Source organism: Ptychodera flava, chromosome 18 (assembly GCF_041260155.1).
Source record: "Ptychodera flava strain L36383 chromosome 18, AS_Pfla_20210202, whole genome shotgun sequence".
Lineage (NCBI taxonomy): Eukaryota > Metazoa > Hemichordata > Enteropneusta > Ptychoderidae > Ptychodera > Ptychodera flava.
The window spans coordinates 14,979,733-15,000,135 of record NC_091945.1 but is presented as its reverse complement, the minus strand read 5'-3'; the positions used below and the strand labels follow the sequence as shown (position 1 = coordinate 15,000,135).

The window sequence follows — 20,403 nt, the reverse complement described above, 5'->3', positions numbered from 1 at the left end:
TGACTGAGAATTTTATGATAAGTTTTCCTGACTCCTAAGTGACCAGCCCAGGGGGTTTCATGGGCCAGGCGCAATATTTCAGCACGGTAGGGCTTTGGAACCACAATTTGATGTTTTATAGCCCAATCGTCATCAACCAAAACATCTGGAGGTCTCCATTTACGCATGAGAATACCAGATTTTGTATAATAGGAAACAGAGCTATCTGAAGTTTTACCTTCATCATCTACCCTGTCAAACAAAGACAAAATATCTGGGTCTTTGTGTTGTTCTGCAATGAGATTTGATCTAGAAAATGTCTGACTTTGGTCAGCAGAAGTTTTACTGGAAGTTTCAAATCCACGAGGGATAACGGAATGATCCGTGTCAAACACCTGACTGAGAAAGGTGTCATTTAAGTCAACATCTGTGACATTATTTTTGAGAGTATTTTGATTCTCAGAAGTTTTCTTTGACATGGCTCGAGTAATGGCACATGAAGGAAATAAATCGGGTATCTCTTGTTCAATTGGCTCTGGATCCTGATCTAAACTAGGATTATCAGTCACAAGTGGATTAGTAATGACCTTGTCCCCAGCAAGGTCGTTTCCAAGAAGAAGGTGAATCCCTTCAAAAGGCAAAAAAGGCCTAATACCTAAAGCCACAGGTCCAGAAACAAAGTCCGAAGACAAATAGACATTATGGAGAGGAACAGGAATGTAGTCATTACAATCTACCCCCTTAATAAGAACTTTAGAACCTGAAAATGACTTTTCAGAAAACGGCAGGGTATCTGCCAACAAAAGAGACTGGGAAGCCCCGGTATCTCTTAAAATTTTGACAGGGTAGCGGAAGAGAAATCACTAGAAAGTGATATAAAACCATTATGAATAAATGGCTCGAAAATACCCATAATGCTATCTTGAGAAGAATTGACCTTGACCTCATTAATTGGGGATAAGAGGGGTTTAACCTCAGAAAATGTGTTGCACACATTATTAGACTCTAATTGAGTTGATGAAGAAATAAAGCCGGTTGGCTTAGATCCACTTTGACCACTTTGACCTTCACGTTTTCTTTTCAATTTGAAACACTCTGACATTAAATGGCCGTCTTTCTTACAATAATTACAAGAAAGTGTACCGAACTGTTTGTCAGAAGGAGATTGAGACTTGGGATTTGATGATGTGGAAGTGTTACTTGAACTCTGTGAACTGTTGTCATTTGATTTTCTACTGTCCTTTGAAAAATTCTTGGATGAAAAGGACGAGTTAAATTTACCTGCATTGTTTCTGTAGGAAAAGGACTGGGGTGGTTTGCTGAGAAATGAAGATTTGTGGTCAATGAATAATCATCGGCCAAACGTGCAGCAACCTCTAATGTATCTGCCTTTTGTTCATTGATAAACGTCTTGATGTCACTCCGGATGCACCTTTTTAAATTCCTCAATCAAAACAAGTTGTCGTAATTTGTCATAATTCTGACTGACCTTTTCCGAAGAACACCAACAATCAAACAGTTGTTCTTTTGTTCGAGCAAATTCAACGTAAGTTTGATCTTTTACCTTCTCACAATCCCTAAATTTCTGACGGTAAGCTTCAGGCACCAACTCATAACCCTTGAGAATTAATTCCTTCACAGAATCATAATCTGAAGCCTGCTCTACTGACAACTGAATGTAAATTTCTCTGGCTTTACCCACCAAAGCACTCTGCAAAAGCATAGACCAGGACTCCTTAGGCCAGTTCAGACTCTGAGCAATTTTCTCAAAATGAAGGAAATATTTATCAACATCCTTTTCTTGGAAAGGGGGAACTAACCTGAAATGCTTAGTGATGTCAAACTTGTCTGAAGGGAAGAATTTTCCTGACTGTCCAAGCTCCAAACGTTTCATTTCTAATCTTTCCTGCCTATCTTTCTCTCTCTGTCTTTCTTCCATTTCTAATTGCATTTGTATTTTTTCTTTTTCTAATGCCTGTCTCTCTTTTTCCATTTGTAATTCTAGTTTCTTGATCTCCAAATTTGTCTGCATTTCTAATTCTAATTTTCTTAGTTCAAAGGTAGACTCGGGCTCATAATCTTTCAAGGTGGATTCCTCAAATTGGCCTAAATTAACTAAATGTTTTGCAATGTGGTACTGTATTTCCCGCTTGCGCATAGATCTTTTGACATCTACTTTAAGGAAATTGGCCAGTGCAATGAGGTCGTCTTTTCTGAGGGAATCAAATGTGTCCTGATCAAGGTCATCCATTTCCTCTGGTTTAAATTCCGCCATGATTAAATTTCGCTGAGTTCAAAGTATACAGTAGTTTTGAAAAGGCTGTCAAAATGTTGTCAAACGGCTCAAAATATTCGTATCCCGGACAAGCCCCCAATTTGTTACGTGCAGAGAAAACGAACAAAAGGGTGAACTCAGCAGTTTCCGTTTAAACAAAATTTATTACGAAAACAAAACTAATTGCTAAGTTAGGGACAGAGTACAAGCTTTAAAAGTGTACAGACTACTTATCTCAGCTGGGACGGCAAAGCTCCAGTCTCAGAGTTGTAACAGTCAGTTGGATGAATGAACAGTCCTTTGGCTTGCAGGCTTGAAGCTGCACAAAGACCACAGTATAAATCCAGCGTTGACAGTGAAGGTCTTGAAAAGTCTTGAGAATGACTACTGCTGGAGTTTAGTAACACACAAGAGACACGATCCCAAAAGTCTGACTGGGAGCTGTGCACGTCCCTTTTATAAAGGCATATAAGAACAATCTAGAACTTTTATTGACATGCTAATTACTGTTCTAAAAATTATCTCCCTTACACAACTAATCAACTTTCCAGAACATTCCAAACATGACTAATTGAATTCAAGGTTGTTAGGTCATCAAGGGCAGTGACCTTGAGAATGTTCTAGACTAATTGAACTCAGGTCATGATGAGTGTGGGGTAAATGACCTACATAACAATCAAGTATTTCTGGTTTGGAGTCGACAAAAGGAAGTGAGGGGGGATACGGTCATGTATAGAGGGCAAATTCACCAACTGACTGATTTGGCATCAAAACTTGTATTTGTCAGATGAAAATAATAATCATAATTTGTTGTCGTTTCGTCAATTTCCTCTCATTCAGGCCGTAAACCATTCGGTGTGTGTCTACCTCGACGCGGCGGCTGTCTCGTCTGCAACGCCCATGGAGAACTCGGTTGCTTCCAGGTGAGCTAATGTTGAATAGCACCCTCTGTGGGGAAATATCAAAGTTAGCACTTCCGCCTGGTCATTATTCTGGCATAGTCGTCCAAAGTTCGCAACAGAGCCTGGTTTGTTCCAGAATGTATCAGAGTTGCTCCGAAAACGTATGGCATTTCACTGACACATTTGCGTCCTCAGCTGTTCGGGCCATTTGCTTGACCCCTTTTGACCTTCATCTTGCTCTTATGTGACCACGCGACCTGCAAACTATGCATGTGCATTTTGAGGTAGGGTGTGGGGGTCAATTTATAAAGGGTATAAGCTTTGAATAACCACATATTGTTGTCGCAATCTGACGTTGTAATTCGGTCAAAAAGTAGAGAAGTGCGGTCGTCTGTCCCGCCGTTGTAATTTAAAGATGCCTAGGCAGGCATGTACTACCGAACATGCTCGTTTGAACGATAAGTAGCTCGTACAGTTGTGAAAGAACTTGCGAAATCCATTACGGTTCTCCCCAGTATCATTCTTTACATTGTGATATGCATTACTCAAATTTCATCAAAAAAGTGAAAAAACACGATTTCCAATCGCAACCACCATGCAAAAACAGCATAACAAAATAGCGTATCGACGAGACTACTAAGTTGTAAATTATCTAGCACGTTCCATCTTCACCAGTTTACAAAGCCCTTGGAAGTCGTCTTCTACATCGCTCGCCCATGTAACACAAAGATGTCTTAATGATATAATTTCTGGCACGTGTAAAAATATTACATCATCAAAGTACAGTGCATACTCGGCTTAAAATCAGGATTGAATTTTTGTACGACCAGGACCGCCCATCAAAACAGACAGACAAAAATGAAAAATGTGTTAATAGAGTTTACTTTCTCCCCATGAACTAGAGGAAGTTTACTAAACTTGCTCGATCTAATGATGTCTTCCATATTCCATCTTGTATATGCCCACTCTCACTTTGTGTTGTGCGTGCATTTGAAGCTGTCATGGTTAATCGGCCGGTAAAGGCCAATTATTCATATATTTTTTTTCGAGCAAATTGTCAATACAAAGTTTAATGGAAGGGTATTGAGTATTATAACACCAATTTCTACTCAATTTTGCAGCATTTGGGCAACCGACGGCTGTCGAACGGTGGAGTATTCTGAGAACCACACCGTATGCAAATGTAACCACCTGACCAGCTTTGCTGTTCTAATGCAGCCGACGGCTGTGGAGGTAAGTTTCAGAGTTTAGGCGGGAATCTTTTGGCGGGAAAGAAAACGATGCACTTCATGCACTGGCTATAAATCTTTTGCAAAATATGGCGTTTGTTTGGACAAACGAGGAAGTCTGACCCCTTTGCTTTTCCTTGGAAATATCTCTTGCGGTTTCTTCAAACAATATTGATGTTTATGGCCTGGACTTGGCGGCTTTTAGGACCAAGGTCGTCTGACATGAGAGACCGACCTACTCTGAATCTTACGTTTTAAGATCCACAGAAACAGCATCTAGGCTTTGAATGTTTTATTATGTACCTTTTAAAAGTTTTAATATTATATCCCAGCATAAATAATAAATAACGTCCTTGAGAAATGTGTTGCGATTTTACAACCCTGTGGATTAAAAAGGCCGATAAATGCCTCCATTGGTATGATTAAAACCCCGCCAACGAACGAACCTTTGATCTGATTTATTCCGAGATAAAGTTATTGCGTCCAGCAAGACATACATATAGCAACCGGTGAGAAAGAAGTTATTTGTATCGCGCTCTACTTCATTTGCAAAATAATGACAGGTGTGTGATGAGGCAGGTAATTGCGTAAATGTGCTACATAACGTCACTCACGGTGAATGATAATAATAACGGTAGTAGAATGAGTTGACTATCTTGTATCCGCTGGTGCTGCGGGAGTTTGAACACTGTCGGATGCCTCGTTCTTTCCTTTGTAAATCTCAATCTATGTTTTCATTTCTGCCATACCTACAGCTATCAGATTCTCACCAACAAGCCCTGAGCATAATCACCTACGCCGGTTGCAGTTTATCCGTGCTCTGTCTGTTCGTTACATTTGCCACATTGGTCTTCTTCAGGTAGGTTTTAATATCCGCAAAATATGAGAAGAGTTCATTGTCCTCTGTCCCTCTTTGACTGTGTTCCAGCTTGGATGAAAGGTGTTAGTCTCATCCCCTCTCATGGTCGTTATCATGATGATGATGATGATGATGATGATGATGATGATGATGATGACAATCATCATCATCATCATCATCATCATCATCATCATCATCATCATCATCATCATCAATAACTTCAACATCTTCGCTCATTACTGACACTGATCAGCGACACAATTATATTATCTACGATATTGCTGTCCTGCACATTTTGGCTTTAAAGGACCGACAGCTGTAACTCTTGATATGTTTCACACTATCTCTACTTTGTATGCCAATTGCAATTTCTTGTTGTACTTCAAAAAAATTATTCTGCCAGGCAAGACGGAATCGATGTGTGTAAAATGCGCTCTTATTTATTGTACTTGGGCCTCAGCCCAAGTACATTTGTTTTCATTCCGTGGGAAAAAACTGTAAGGTATAACCATTTCTGGCTGAGACCAGGGAGGGCAAAATGTATTGGCTTCATCTTTCTTGGCATAATAAATGGCGTAATGATGTTAACTGAATGGAAGTGCTGCTCTCAGCCAGTCTTGAATAAGTGAGATGTGAATATAAATGCTTCTCTATCTGAGTTCTGGCCACAAAATCTTCTGAATATAATCAAAATGTGCATCGAAATGCAACAATTAATGCACCCTCCGTTTCCTAGGCGATGGCACGACCCTTGCTACACCACTGGACGAGCCAAAGTGGGAGGGTAATTTCGGTTTGGTCGAACAGGAGGGCTCGAGACCAGAATTTAACATTTAAACTTGAAACATGTTTAATCACTGACAAGATGTGGATTAGTGTTAATCAAAGAGAAAGTTTGAAAAGGAAAGGTTTTATATCCCGGACACAATGAAAAACATTACGACTGGAAACTGTACGCCCGGTTGAGAATAGTAATGCCCACAGCGATGGAGAACACTTATCCTTGAGCTGAGAAAACCAGACCATCATTTCGAAATAGAGCTGCAGATTCGAGAAGCTCGTTAAAAATAGCTAGGTACACCCCGTAAGGGGTGGTTTCGCGTCTTGAGGGCAAATTTCGCCTCCTTCATTTAGAAATCGTACGTTTGTTTTTCCAGGGGAACACATCATTTGACACAAAATTTGCATGAAAAGGGGTCGCCAGTAAGCACGTGGTCAAATCTGGCATAAGAAACAATATGAAATGTTGGGTAAAGCCAGTCCAAAATAAACTGATTTGAACTTTTGTGTTTTGTAATTTATACCACTGCAGTAACATGACTTTTTTTTGACAACATCACACAATGTAATACGTTTTGAAACTGAATACTTCGACGTATTCTGTGTCCCCTTTGCTAAAAAATACGGTATGCCGATTACCATGTAAGGAGATGATGACGTCAAGACAGATTTGTAGTGCGTTTGGTCTTGGATGGTGCACGAAGTTTTGTTGAGGTAGCTTGTGTATTTATTTCCTAAATGGGAGATATTAGGGTCGATCTAAAAGAAGGCCGAAAAATGTTATGATACTCTAAGCGAGCTGAACTCCAATGCGAATGGTTGGATAATTTGGAGGATGTCTAGACTGATCTCGTCTCATTAAGATTATTTGGCGGTCAGTATTGAATTTCAACTGCGTACAAGTTTGCGTCGAACGGTCAACGAACGATATTTTAGAAATCTGGAGACATGGCACATCGCAGTTTTATTTTAGTATTTTATATTTTACCAAAGATGTAAGAAGCAATGATTTTGTTGAAAATTCTGAAAAAAATATAGGAAGATTTGATCGCGAACACATTTTCACTTGGGGGTCAACTAGCCCTGCGTACGATGCTGTGTGTTCCGCTACAGCTAACCGCCCCGCTCACCACAGCCCTGCAAAGACCCGTACGTTTGGTCGGTGACTTCAAATCCATTTTAGGACTTGACGTAAAAAGCCAAATTACTGCCGAAATTCAGCGTTCTTGGGCCCAAGTCGTATCCCAGCCTACCTCAGCTACTCGATCGCTTCCAAAAAGACAGTCTTTTATTCACTTCTCGTAAATAACCGTCGATGTCGGCAACTCTCTCGCTGGCCCTGCGTACGATGCTGTGTGTTAGCTGTAGCACATAGCATCGTACGCAGGGCTAGGGGTCAACATGGGGTCGCAGCCATGTTGCCTCAAAACTTATTTCTGTCTGCACTCAAAACTCAAAAATGTCGCATATGAACCTGAAAAATCGATGTAATTTTGTCAAACTTCGGCGAAATTTCAGCCTATAGACAAAATTTCATCTAGGTAAGGTAAATTTACTGAAATTTGATCGACAAATAATCCTGAGCTTGAACCATAGGCGCACGACGAATTTTAAAATCAATTATCTGAATTTTTAATGTTGAAACATGCATTTTATTAACAAATAAATGTGCAAACGGAAATCGTGCGGCAAGATTTTGAGGCATACAGTGAACAGTGCCCATCACTACACTACAGTGCAGTGCACGGCTGTGGCCGTTTAGCTCTGCTGTTACTTATAGTATACACTCGGCCAATTTTAAAACCACTTGTCTGTAATTGAATGGTGAAACATGCATTTTATTAATAACTGTGCAAACAGAAATCATGCGGACAGCTTTTGAGACATACTGTGAGCCGCGCCCAGAACACGGCTGTGGCCGCTCGGCTATCTTGTACACATTACTCTAAAGGTACGAAACTATTTGGAAAATAATTTAAATAAAATCCGTAAAATAAAACGTTGTTGGCAACTCTGGGGATTTAAACTTCTCTGTGTTGTCGCATGCGTGGTACCAAATCGATCGACTGGGTTCTTGAAACACAAAAACTGCACCGGGCCATGTAATTGATGGTAAGTCGCTAAATTTCACCTGCGGACAACTCCCGTGACACCGCCATTTTGAAGGCTATTCCTCAGTACGAATAACAATGACGTATTGGTTTAAAAGGAAAGTATGCGCATGCGTCAACTTCAAGCTGCACACTTTGAAAATGGCGCTGGCAGGGGACTTGTCTGTAAAAAAACATTGCGCTAATTATCAGCCGTAGTTAGGGCCGATGTTAACTTTACAAGTTAGGAAGCCGATCGATCGATTTTTGTAAGTATCCCCTTGATTATGTTGAAGTTTGAATCTCGAGAATGGCCAATAACCGTTAATTTTGTCCAATTTAAAATAATTTTCCAAATAGTTTCGTACCTTTAGAGTAATGTGTACAAGACAGCCGAGCGGCCACAGCCGTGTTCTGGGCGCTGCTCACTGTATGTCTCAAAAGCTGCCTGCATGATTTCCGTTCGCACAGTTATCAATAAAATGTATGTTTCAACAATAAAATTGTAGACAAGTAATTTTAAAATTCGCCATTTGTATAAAATTAGTAACGTTAACAGTTGAGCTAAGCGGCCACAGCCGTGCACGGGGCACTGTTCACTGTATGCCTCAATAGATGCCCGCACGATTTCCGTTTGCACAGATTTTAATAAAATGCATGTTTCAACATTAAAATTACAGACAAGTGATTTTAAAAGACGTCGTGTGCCTGTGCTTGAACGTGACAGCTCGCCTTCTCCGGGAAGTCATGCATCCGGCCAGCTGCCTATATGGCCGGGTGCATGAGATTGTTTTCAAGCGACGGCGGCAGACGGTACGGGGCTCTGGATATGAACCTACCGCCGGTGTAGCTGTAATAACTGTTGCGTTGTTTTTAATCACCATGGACGAAGTCCGAGGGGACTTATAGGTTTGGTCATGTCCGTGCGTCCCTTCACGCCTAGTACCCAACCCCATACAGATGCACGTCGATTTGTTTCACAATGCTTTCAAATTTGGCCGTGTTAGAGGACTTTTTAGTTTACACCTCCATAGACTCCCATGTATAAGGCAGTTCTCCATAGATTCGCATGTATGATGCCAAGAAAAATAAAAATTTAGTTTCTCATCGTATTCATATTGCCTAAAGGATGCAGTGACACAGTTTTTTTGTCCCCACGGATAAAGTCCAGGGGGCTTATAGATTGGCTCACATCCGTCCGTGAGTCCATCAGTGAGTCCATCGGTTCACGCAGATATCTCAGACATTTTGACAAAATATCATGTGACCTTGGTGACCTTTGACCTCAAATATACATTATTGTCCATAACTCAGTAACCACAAGTGCTAAACCTTTCATATTTGGTATGATGGGACACCTTATGACGCCACATATTGTACCATTAATTATGTGCATATCTAATTATGAGCGAGCCAATAGAGCAAGAGGTCTGATTTCTGGTATATAGGGATAAGTTAACAATATAATTTGTTTGACAAAACTTCACGTGACCTCAATGACCTTTGACCTCAAATATACATATTTGTCCACAACTCAGTAACCACAAGTGCTACACCCTTCATATTTGGTATGAAAGGACACCTTATGACACCATATATTGTACCTCATTAATTATGTGCATATCTTATTTTGAGCGAGCCAATAGAACTAGAGGTCTGATTTTTGGTATAGAGGAATAACTTAGCAATACAATTATTATGACAAAATGTGACGTGCCTCAATGACCTTTGACCTCAAATATATATATTTGTCCACAACTCAGTAACCACAAGTGCTACATCCGTCATATTTGGTATGATAAGACACCTTATGACACCACATATTGTACCTCATTAATTATGCGCATATATAATTTTGAGCGCGCCAATAGAGCTAGAGGTCTGATTTTTGGTATGTAGGAATAACTTAGCAATACAATTATTTTGACAAAATGTCACGTGACCTCGATGACCTTTGACCTCAAATATATATATTTGTCCACAACTCAGTAACCACAAGTGCTACACCCTTCATAAATGGTATGATGGGACACCTTATGACACCACATATTGTACCTCATTAATTATGCGCATATCTAATTCTGAGCAAGCCAATAGAGCTGGATGTCCGATTTTTGGTATATGGGATAACTATAGGGTAGAAATCTAAATATGCCCATCTAAATATTAGACATCTACCATCGAGAACAAAAGAAATTTGCTGTAATTTGAATATTTAAGGAGTTTAAGCAATTCCCGCTATAAATAAAGAACCCCTGCCTCAAACTCCACAAAAGTTGCTAGACATATTTTGCCGTTGTCATGCCATTGCTTCGTTTAATAACCAGTTAATCAAATGCCTCATTGACAGGAGGAAATTCAAGACCATATTTGAATAATAGTATATATTGTCCTCAAAATTACTCTATCACGGCCCAAGTACTCATTGCCTTCAGCAATACTGCCTTGTTTTATTTGAATTCAAGCCCGGACGATAATTCACTTGTCAATGATAACAGTATAGAGGCTGAGTTGTAAACCTGAATACGATGTCTCAACATGCTTTGGGGAGTAGAACAAGAAATTGCAGTTGACATTAAAGACAAAAATAGTGAAAAAATTATAACAATACAGCTATTGGCCCTTCAAAGAAAGAAATCAATAAAATGCCTAACGCCCCTTCTATCCTCGATCGCGTTTCCTTTTCTTTTCAGACTTGCGTCAGACCGTGTCCTCATTCTTCAAAACACCATCGTGGCACTGCTGTTGGCACAGTTGACCTTCATCGTTGGCATTAATGCGACTAAAAACAGGGTTTGTTGAAAAAGTATTCATGGGTTTTAGTTAATTCATTCAGAAAATCAGGGATGCTGTTAATCAGCCAGCCCTGGCAATTTGACAATCTCACAGATCTATAAACGTTAAACAAAAACCAAAAGCACAGTAAAATCAGTGAGAACTTTAACTCACGTGAAGGTTCTCGAGTTTTATCACGCAAGAATTTAAGTCAAGTGTACCGTTAAAGTGAAAATATCTAGATCCCTTGTGACCTCTCGTTCATGTTATTTCCAGAGTTTGATTCGTAAAGCTAATCAAGCGTAGTGGATTCAGGTCGGATGTGAACTTGGAAACTCAATTATACGATAGACAACATAGATTATACTCTCGCATCAGAGCACGTTTATCTTGTGTATCAAGTTCATTTCTTGATGCCTGGGACACGCACGAATAACCTTTTACTGTGTCTGCTTTTACTTATCCGTGTCTTTCTACCTGCAGTATGTTTGTATGTTCGTTGCTGTGTTACTCCACTACCTGTTCCTGGCTGCGTTCTCGTGGATGTTGGCGCAAGGCATCCACCTGTTCATCAAAGCGAGGGCGATTTTCATCAGCAGTCAGAAGTTAATGTATCTGTGCGCCCTCGGATGGGGCATTCCCCTCCCAATTGTCGCTGTGTCGGCAGGAATCAAGTGGGATAGCTACGGAAACCAGGACTAGTAAGTGTATAACATTTTTTTCTCTCTAGTATTTCCCACAGAAATAAGTTCAAATGCTAAGGCAAGTACATTTGTTAATCGTCTTCAACTCAAAGAAAAATGAGATACCAACATTGGTCATGAAAATTGGAAACGTGAAAAAGAAATTTTGAATAAAATGCCTGGAGTTAGACTGAGATCAAAGTCAGTCGTTCCGGTATGCTTTGATGCATTCCTGCGTGTAAAAAGTGTCGTTCAGTCACTGTAAATCATCATGACTGTACAATGTCGTGGTACGATAGGATGACTTGACCTGAAGAAGGGTCAGCCGATCCGCCAATTTGGAATGGTTTTTACACGCTCATATTTCCTCAAAGGGTTGAACCATTAGATCTTGGGGGGTGTTAAAATTGAAATAAAATGTGCAGAGCAAAAGTTGCTTAAACAAATCGCGCAGTCTTGCTAACTTTTGAACAAAAATATCCACATTAAGATCGGCTGTAAAAATGAAGTGTCAATATTTGGAAACAAATTTGCGATACAAAATGAACATAGTTGTCAAATTCTGGGACTCGAAATCAACCCCTATGTTGACATTCTGATCAACCCCTTATAAGATCTAAAGGTTTGCTCTAAGGTCATTTACACTAAATGAAAACGAAGAGACAGAGTAATCTGAAAACTTTTCCGACTACGCGCCTTCTTGCAACGATGTACAAACTTTATACCCTCCGCGCTCTCCTTTCTCTCTTAGGACGCAGAAAACTACCAAGAACTGAACCTGTCCGAAGGTTACAAAGATTACCGCTATATAATTTTGCCCTGGCAAAATAGACAAACAGGCAAACTCAAATTCCTTGCTCTCCTGCTGTTTTTAAGTTTCCCGCTCAGCAAAAGCAAAATTATCGTCCTCTAATGTTAAAAATGTCCGCTCGTCTCGTCTCCGCCTGCTGATAAGAGAACGACACCTATACGACGAACCATGTGAATTCAACACTCCCGTACACACATCAAGAAAATGCTTGCGAACACCGTTTTCCGCGAACGGCTTTGTTGGCTGCCCTTGGTGCGATTTGAGTCCGCGTTTGGGACTTCACCGATTTAAGTCTGACGCCTCTAACCAATGGCCAACTTGAATACGTCATAGCCCGTAAGCGGACAAACTGCATATTTAAGCAAATTTCACGAAGTACTGCCGGCCGAAATACTAGCAATTTACAAGCATCACATTCCGACCTGGTTACATTCTACGAGTCATGTGCACTAGGCAGTTGGGAATATCTCCCGCCAAAAGTGTCGCGTGGGCTTGAGTTCAGTGGGTCAAATTGATATACACAGGCAACTCCTACGCTAGATTGACTTTTCAATGTTTAATGTCGTGTCAAATGCAGACATCACTGCGAATTCGCATCAGGTGTTGCATGAATGGTCCGCATCACGATTTGCGTCCCCTTGTCTCCATGTTCAGGAGCACTCGTCCCGAGGCATCGAATGAAAAGTTCCACTAAAGCGGTTGAGCTAAATGTAGGACGAATTTGGCTCGTCCTACGTCAACGAGAACTAGGCGATTTCATAACCTTTTTATAGTAAATAACTTGTGCAATCTTTACATGTATGTGTAATATTCATGTTCAAAAACACAGTGTATTATGTGAAAACTGTATAGTCTAGCCCTTTTAAATGTGGAAGCAGTTTTTAAGTCTAATCTCCTTCTCACTTCTGAGAAACCCTTTTTCTTCATTTTGACTGTTTGAGCCATTCTACAACTTTAGCTGCCATCAACTGTTGCTTGTTACTGCTGCAAATTGTAGACCTCAATGTCAGACATAGATAATTCCTGTACAATAACACTTAAAGTAGTTCGTGTCTCGAAAGTGAAAGACTTAAATTTTGCTCAAACTTTCCCAAATAAAATGTTTAACCATTCCCCTACCAAATCAATAATAAAAATCAGGAGTCACCGTGCAGAGTTTGGAACTAGCGAAACAAACTACTCAACATTTTGCGATATTTGAAATTCAAAATGGCCGCCATCCCTGTGTCAACTTCTTTTGCAAAAATAAAAGGTTAGATTTTTGAAAAACTAAGGCGGTAAAAGTTTTTCTTTTTCCAAGAGCTTTAAAATGAGCCCAGCAGAAGTGGTAGATCAGAAAAGAATTGTAGAAATTTGAGAGTCCGAATATCTGTTCCCGAGGCGTGTTCTATCTTAATACAAATTCAGCATCGAATAAGTTCAATGCTGAATGAATGAACGATTAAAAATCAAGTGTTCATTATCGCCTATCAATCAAAATTTACGTTTTCTCCAGTCTGGAAATTCTTCAATTCGTTTATTGTCCTCCCTTCATTTTATAAATGCATAAAAAAATTGTACCTTGTGAGATCATTACATAAAATTCACACATCGCCATACGTTCATTGGAGATATCCAATGATCCATTTTTGATCTGTCGACAGTGTTTTTAGAGATTTCTCTCAGTAAGTCTCACATCTCTCCAATGTGTAGACAAATTTATAGGTGACGATTTTTATAACTTTTCAAAACGCCATTCTACTGCAGAGAGAATTGGAAAGAATTTAAAAAAAATACATTTGATAGAGAGAGAAGAGTATGGTAGAATTTTCGTTTATAATACAAGTATTTCAAAAGTTTGTTATCTGCTCTGTAGAATATTGTAAAGGAAAGTAATGGGGCTGGTTGCACCAGTTTAGTCAAAACAAAAGGGTTATGGTTTTGCTTCAAATTGACAGTTTATCAACACCTGTTTCCCAGTGGAACGGCATTTGGAGTACCTGCTGACCTTGACCTTTATGGTTATTTAGCAGCAATATCAAACTTTATTTGTTTAATATAATCGTGCTTTTATGCGATATAATGAAACGATTATTGAATTGCTTCATAATGTCGTTGATATGCAGAACAGAAAAGGGTTATTTGACAGGCAACCTCCGACCATACACAAATGCAAGAGAATAGGTAATATTCAGTATTACAACATCTTTCGCTGTTTTCAAATGCTTGTATGGTTTTCCGGATGCTGCAAGTTGGAGGAGAAATAGTGCGCTCTCACTTGTCATGATGAATATCGTACCCAGAGATTCTGAATTCAGCTTCGCACGATCATGGGTTTTGACTTCTCAGAATAGTATAACGAATCCATCGTAGAAAATTGAACATCTTACTATAGTAACTAGCAATAAATCTGTAGGAGCACAAATTATCGTCCGGGCCACAATATCTTATTCATCTTCCTCATCAATATAGTCTTTCGAGACAACTTCGCTCTTTCTCTAATTGCCGCCTTCTCAAAGCGCCATTGGTAAACAAAAAATCTTTCGCTTAACACTTTCTCTTACTCTGGTCCTTCCTTGAACAATCTCGGACACTCCCGATCACTAAGATATTTTCATCCCGCTCTGAAGACTCACCTGTTCACACATTAGCCTACTTTCTTCCCTACGTTTTTGTAGAGTGCCTTTAGCTCGTGGAGATAAGGGCCTAAGAAATCTCACGTAACCCACACTAAAGTAAGTTGTAGCCAAAAAGTTATGGAAAAGGGTACAACGATCCATGGTTTTGTACCCTTAACCATTCATGTGTTCTCATTACAATATATTTTTTTTTGCACAGCTGTTGGTTGTCTATGACGGACGGTATGCCCGCGGCATTCATCGTTCCAGCGATGCTCGTTGTCGTGGTAAGGGAAACACCTATCTTCAACTTTATCACTCGTGCTTGTTTTCCTGTACCACATTTCGCTTTCAAATCCTTTCGCGTTGACTCGTTGTGCACGTGTTCGCGCCTTCTCCTTGAAGTGCCAGTATTCATTGAGCATGTCGTTGATCTTGATCTATCCAAATGCGATATTGTATTTAGCGCAACAAGCAGAGTGCAATCAGAATTAATGAAACACTTCCTTCGGAAGTCAGATAATTGACGTGTGCTACATCGACGTCAAGCAACATCAGACACCACTTTCTTCAGTTTCTCAGATGCTCTTGTTTAGACGAGACGATAAGTGCAGGCTTCATCAGGTTTTTTCTGATTCAGTGTCCATTTGACGGATGAGTTTTTCAACTGTCTGCGCCTTTTTGAGAATTCATCGCCTGCTCTACTTAATTGCCCTAGCATTTTACTATTCAACAAACAGTTTTTTTGAGTGCTATACCATTTTATCAACAGATTAACATCATCGTGTTGATAATGGTCTTGAGAGCTTTTATGGGCGTGAAGACTAATGCAAAGAAAAGCGATACCGAAAAGATCAGGTGAGGGCGCTGTACGTAATAGTTTGTCGACCAATCTCACAATGTTTCAGTAATAACTATTAACTTGTCAAAATAAAATCTCAGTGTTTTGATGAAGTTATGTGAATTAAACATGCACCATTACCATTACTCATGGAATGGATGATTCAACCATAAAACTTTGTGCATTACAGGGCTGGACTGCGCGCGGCTGTCATCCTCGTTCCCCTACTTGGTTTGACTTGGCTGTTTGGACTGTTCGCCGTGAACGAGGCTGCCGTGTACTTCCAGTATCTCTTCTCCATTGCCAACTCCTTACAAGGGTTCTTTATCTTCTTGTTCCATTGCTTCTTGAACGAGGAGGTGAGTTAGGTTTAATATTAAACATCTCGGCTCATAATCCCTCCTACAAAACGCAACAAATGCGCGTTTACACAGGAAAGGTACAACAACAAAGTAAAAAAAGTAACGTATTCCGAAATTCTCCACCAGAACTGAAAAAAATCACCACATTTCCCTTACAACCTATCACCACCTCCACTAATGTCATCACGAGTGGCTACCGCAATTAAAATAATGCTCCCTCATTACGACCAGACAGTTGTGAGTCAGTAGTTATAACGGTATGGTCAGTCGTTCGTGGAAAAAGCGAATGAAGCCCTTTGCAGATTTATATCTTGATCAAATCAAGTCTTGTGCCTTTGTATTATTCATTGAATTTGATTTCTGAGCCGTAGATGGTTTATAGGATTACTCCATAGTGTAATCTGAGAACTGCAAACAACACACTCTAGGCTCCGGTGTTGACACCTGTCAGAGTGCTCACTCAGACCGTTGAGGGCGCCGAATTGGGTTATCGCAGGATGAGCGTTCAGTGTGGGCCAATGTGCAGCACTATGATCTAAGAAGCTGTTATCCAATTGGGTAGCTGAATCTTACCGTTATAATAAAAACAATACAAATAGACTCCCTAAGTCGCTGTGAATAGTGACGATGGACCAATCAGAGATAACCTTATTAGGACGCTGCACATCAGCAGTTCAGTTTTGTTGAGATCAGCCGAACTACGGGAAAACACAACATAACTAAACACAGCACATCGCGACCAAAACATCACATTACCGCTTACATACCCGCCACCATTTGAAATATCGATGTCTCCGCCATAGGAACAAATTTGACTTAAACAATAGAGTCTCTATCTCTTTAGAAGAGTGTGAGTTAAAGGTATACTGTCATCTGTTCCAATTTTGCAACAGTTAACATGGAAAGAGAAAATCTAACCAATCACAGATTTTAAGCGGGTGGCCGCTTTTTAAAAACAGCGCCCTCACATGGGCATTTTGAAACTCAAGGAACGCCCCTTTTGACCATATATGGGCATATTTAGATTACAGGTGACTGTATACCTCTAAGGCAGAATGTGCATCTGTTACAGATTCAAACTTTTAGTTTTTAATATACTTTGTGGTATACTGTTTTTACGAACCCATTCGAAACTTGTGGGGTCAAACAGGTTTTCACCGTTTTGGCTTTGTGAAAATCGAAATTTTAATATAGCTAACATAGCAGCCATTTTGAATTTCAAATATAGGTAAATTCTTTCTGTAATTTGTTTCTCTAGTACCATAGTTTGTATTATGAACGAGAATGCTTTAAATTTTCTTTGAAGAAAGTTTGAGCAAAGTTTAAGTCTTAGTCGAGTTCTCAGGCGCGGTTTACCATAAATGGACGAAACTATAGAAGTTTTGCTTTCAGGACACTTTTTGATCAACAACAGCTACTGCTGATTATAACGATTTTTCTATTTTATTTTAACAAAAGTTTACATTAATTATTCAACAATGAGAGGGACAAGACCTCTTTACCATTACTTTTCAAGTTTCCCTTTAACATTCATGAGACTCACGATCACGATTATTCGAATTCTTTGTAGATTTTGAGAAAGTGTGAAATTTCATGACTCGGGGAAACACTGAAAACAGTGACACACACACACACACACACACACACACACACACACACACACACACACTCACACACACACTCTCTCTCTCTCTCTGTTTTATCGGCAACACCATCTCCATTTACGCTCGCCATCTTTCCAACACAGGTGAGGTCAGCGTATCATAAACGCTTCGGAGGCCCCGTGTCGTTCGACGACACCACGAAATCGGCGCCACGCTCCGCCTGGCAAGAATCATCCTCGTCCAACACGAAAATATCCACCATCAGCCCAACAACAACAACGGCGACGACCTAGAGAATTGGTGCGCCCTCCATCGCGCATACTGGATGCAGCCTAACTTAAATACAAAACGCAGGCTGGGAGTCCTATCATACGAGCCGTCCAAAAAGTTTTCAAGCTGATTCGAATTTGTGATTTACGTTTTAGAACCAGCTCTAGTTATTTCAATCAGTGTAAGTCAGCAGCGATATATCTATCGACAGCTGTCAAAGACTTCAGTGGTAGGTTAATGCACGTGTACACTATGTGAGTCAAATTATTTTGCTTGTGTAATTGTTCATGGTAATGAACTGTAAGGGAAATTTTGCACTATCTTTTATATCGAGCTCGGAAATTTATTACAAAAAGACTAGAGACCAACTGATTCATCCAATGGACCCCTTATCTATACCGGTGTGTGTTTATAACTCATTTGACAGAGCCTGTCTCCCAGGCAGCCTATCACTTACTGATGGTGCAGAAATGTGTTACTACTGCCCCACATTTGTTGTCTATTTATTAATAAGGAAAATACCTTGATTTTCAGCATTTACTTGATTATCTATACGTGGTTTTTAAATGTAATGCTCTCAGACGAACACCTGCAACCAAACTTTAAGTTTGAAATTTCGCTCACTCATATGTGTACATAGATAAATTACAGCATGTATATCTTGCTGTACGGACATCACAGGGCACACGTTGTATATGAAATTAAATAGTTACTCTGAATACATACACACACACACACACACACACACACACACACATATATATATATATATATATGTGTGTGTGTGTGTGTGTGTGTGTGTGTGTGTATTATAACACAAATTACTCCAAGTAAAAAGTAATGAAATCTGTAAGTAATTTGTGTTATTATTTATAATACTTGAAGTAATTTGTGTTATTATTTATAATGCTCTGCTTAGCATTGAGCACTGTAATTTCCCATGAGGACATCTGTATACTTCGATATATATATATATATATATATATATATATATATATATATATATATATATATATATATATATATATATAGTGATGTTATTATCCTAAACGAGTATTTATAAATATGAAGTGTCATGTTTTACATTTTATTATCTGCGCCTAAGCATTTACACTGTGTTGTTCTACCAGCTAGTATTGGTTAAAACTGTTGGTTATTGGTTACGAATCAGACTGACAACGTCCTTATCCTATGTTCGTTCCTTTTGAGGAGACAACACTTTCCTGGCTGAACACTTTCCGTTGTGATATGTTTCGAGCGGTCTTCATACCATCTTTCGACATTTTTTCTCGTATTGGGAAAAAAGTTCAAGTTGACGTATTGCGCAACTTCAAATCATCTTATCTGTATCCCTTGCGTTAATGTTCTGTTAAATAAACTTGCTTTGTTATAAATGTTATGGATTCCATGCTTGTCTATTTCATTAACCGTTAAATATTGCGACAGCCCTTGAAAAGCTCGGGGGCAATCGTGACCTTTGACTTCTTGATACATCGGGCATAATGTGTATGATAAGCATAAAATTATTTCGCTGGACACCATAAAAGAGCCAAACATTTTAAATTTTCTCTTGATGAAACAAGTCTTCCTACAGTTAGCATACAGGAATTAAAATCAACATTAATTTGGTATACGGAACATCGAGATAATTGCTTAACGAAAAGTATGAAATAGTAAACACTTTGAAAAATCAAAAGTATGACGTAAGAGAGGTTAGTTTGATCTGATCTAACCAAGACTCTTAAAGGGACTGTTGTTTGGTCCACACAGACTAGTGAGATCTTGCATTGGAAGACATTCACTGACCACTGTCACTTTGAAAGTTAAAATGTATTTCTGTTTCACGCTAACTATAATATAAGCAGTTTGAGGTGAAATCACAGCAGTATATGATTTGCTGGACGGCGAATGAACCGTGGTAAAACAGAAGTTACGAAAAATATTCAAAGTAAATTTTTTTAGTAGATACGCTCTTCCAGATATGGCAACGCCGTAGTTTTATGTTCTGAAGTTACTTAAGTTTGTACTGGAATTTTTATTCTATTGAGGAATTACTTTTGAAAACTGAGACACCGAATATGCAAGAAGAAACTCTACAAACTGTCATATCTGAAAGCGAACAGCCTGTTGAAGTTTCCTCTTCGTAAGTTATCGACGTGAAAAAAAAACGTCGTAACACTATGTATTGCAGTCCGTGTTCACCCGGGCCAGGGTACGTCAGCTGCATGTGACAAGTTTATTGCGAAAAAATATGGGACGAACTGTAAAAATATGCGACAAATGACACAAACGCAGACCTGTGGGTGCGACACCAGTCCATTCTGGTCTTCCATTGATAGCTTTAGG

The 20,403-nt window shown here is 39.5% G+C and overlaps 1 protein-coding gene across 1 annotated transcript in view; it reads left to right on the top strand.

Moving 5' to 3' along the window:
• LOC139116945 (uncharacterized) overlaps window positions 1-18,773 on the top strand; it is a 52,496-nt gene extending 33,723 nt beyond the window's left edge. Inside the window, exons 13-21 of the mRNA XM_070679685.1 lie at window positions 3,095-3,177; window positions 4,278-4,389; window positions 5,141-5,244; window positions 10,808-10,907; window positions 11,373-11,590; window positions 15,201-15,267; window positions 15,753-15,838; window positions 16,012-16,180; window positions 17,931-18,773. Of these exons, the coding sequence (XP_070535786.1) occupies window positions 3,095-3,177; window positions 4,278-4,389; window positions 5,141-5,244; window positions 10,808-10,907; window positions 11,373-11,590; window positions 15,201-15,267; window positions 15,753-15,838; window positions 16,012-16,180; window positions 17,931-18,080 (1,089 nt within the window). The 3' untranslated portion in view covers window positions 18,081-18,773. The remainder of the gene's footprint in view (window positions 1-3,094; window positions 3,178-4,277; window positions 4,390-5,140; window positions 5,245-10,807; window positions 10,908-11,372; window positions 11,591-15,200; window positions 15,268-15,752; window positions 15,839-16,011; window positions 16,181-17,930) is intronic.
• Window positions 18,774-20,403: the final 1,630 nt, after the last annotated feature.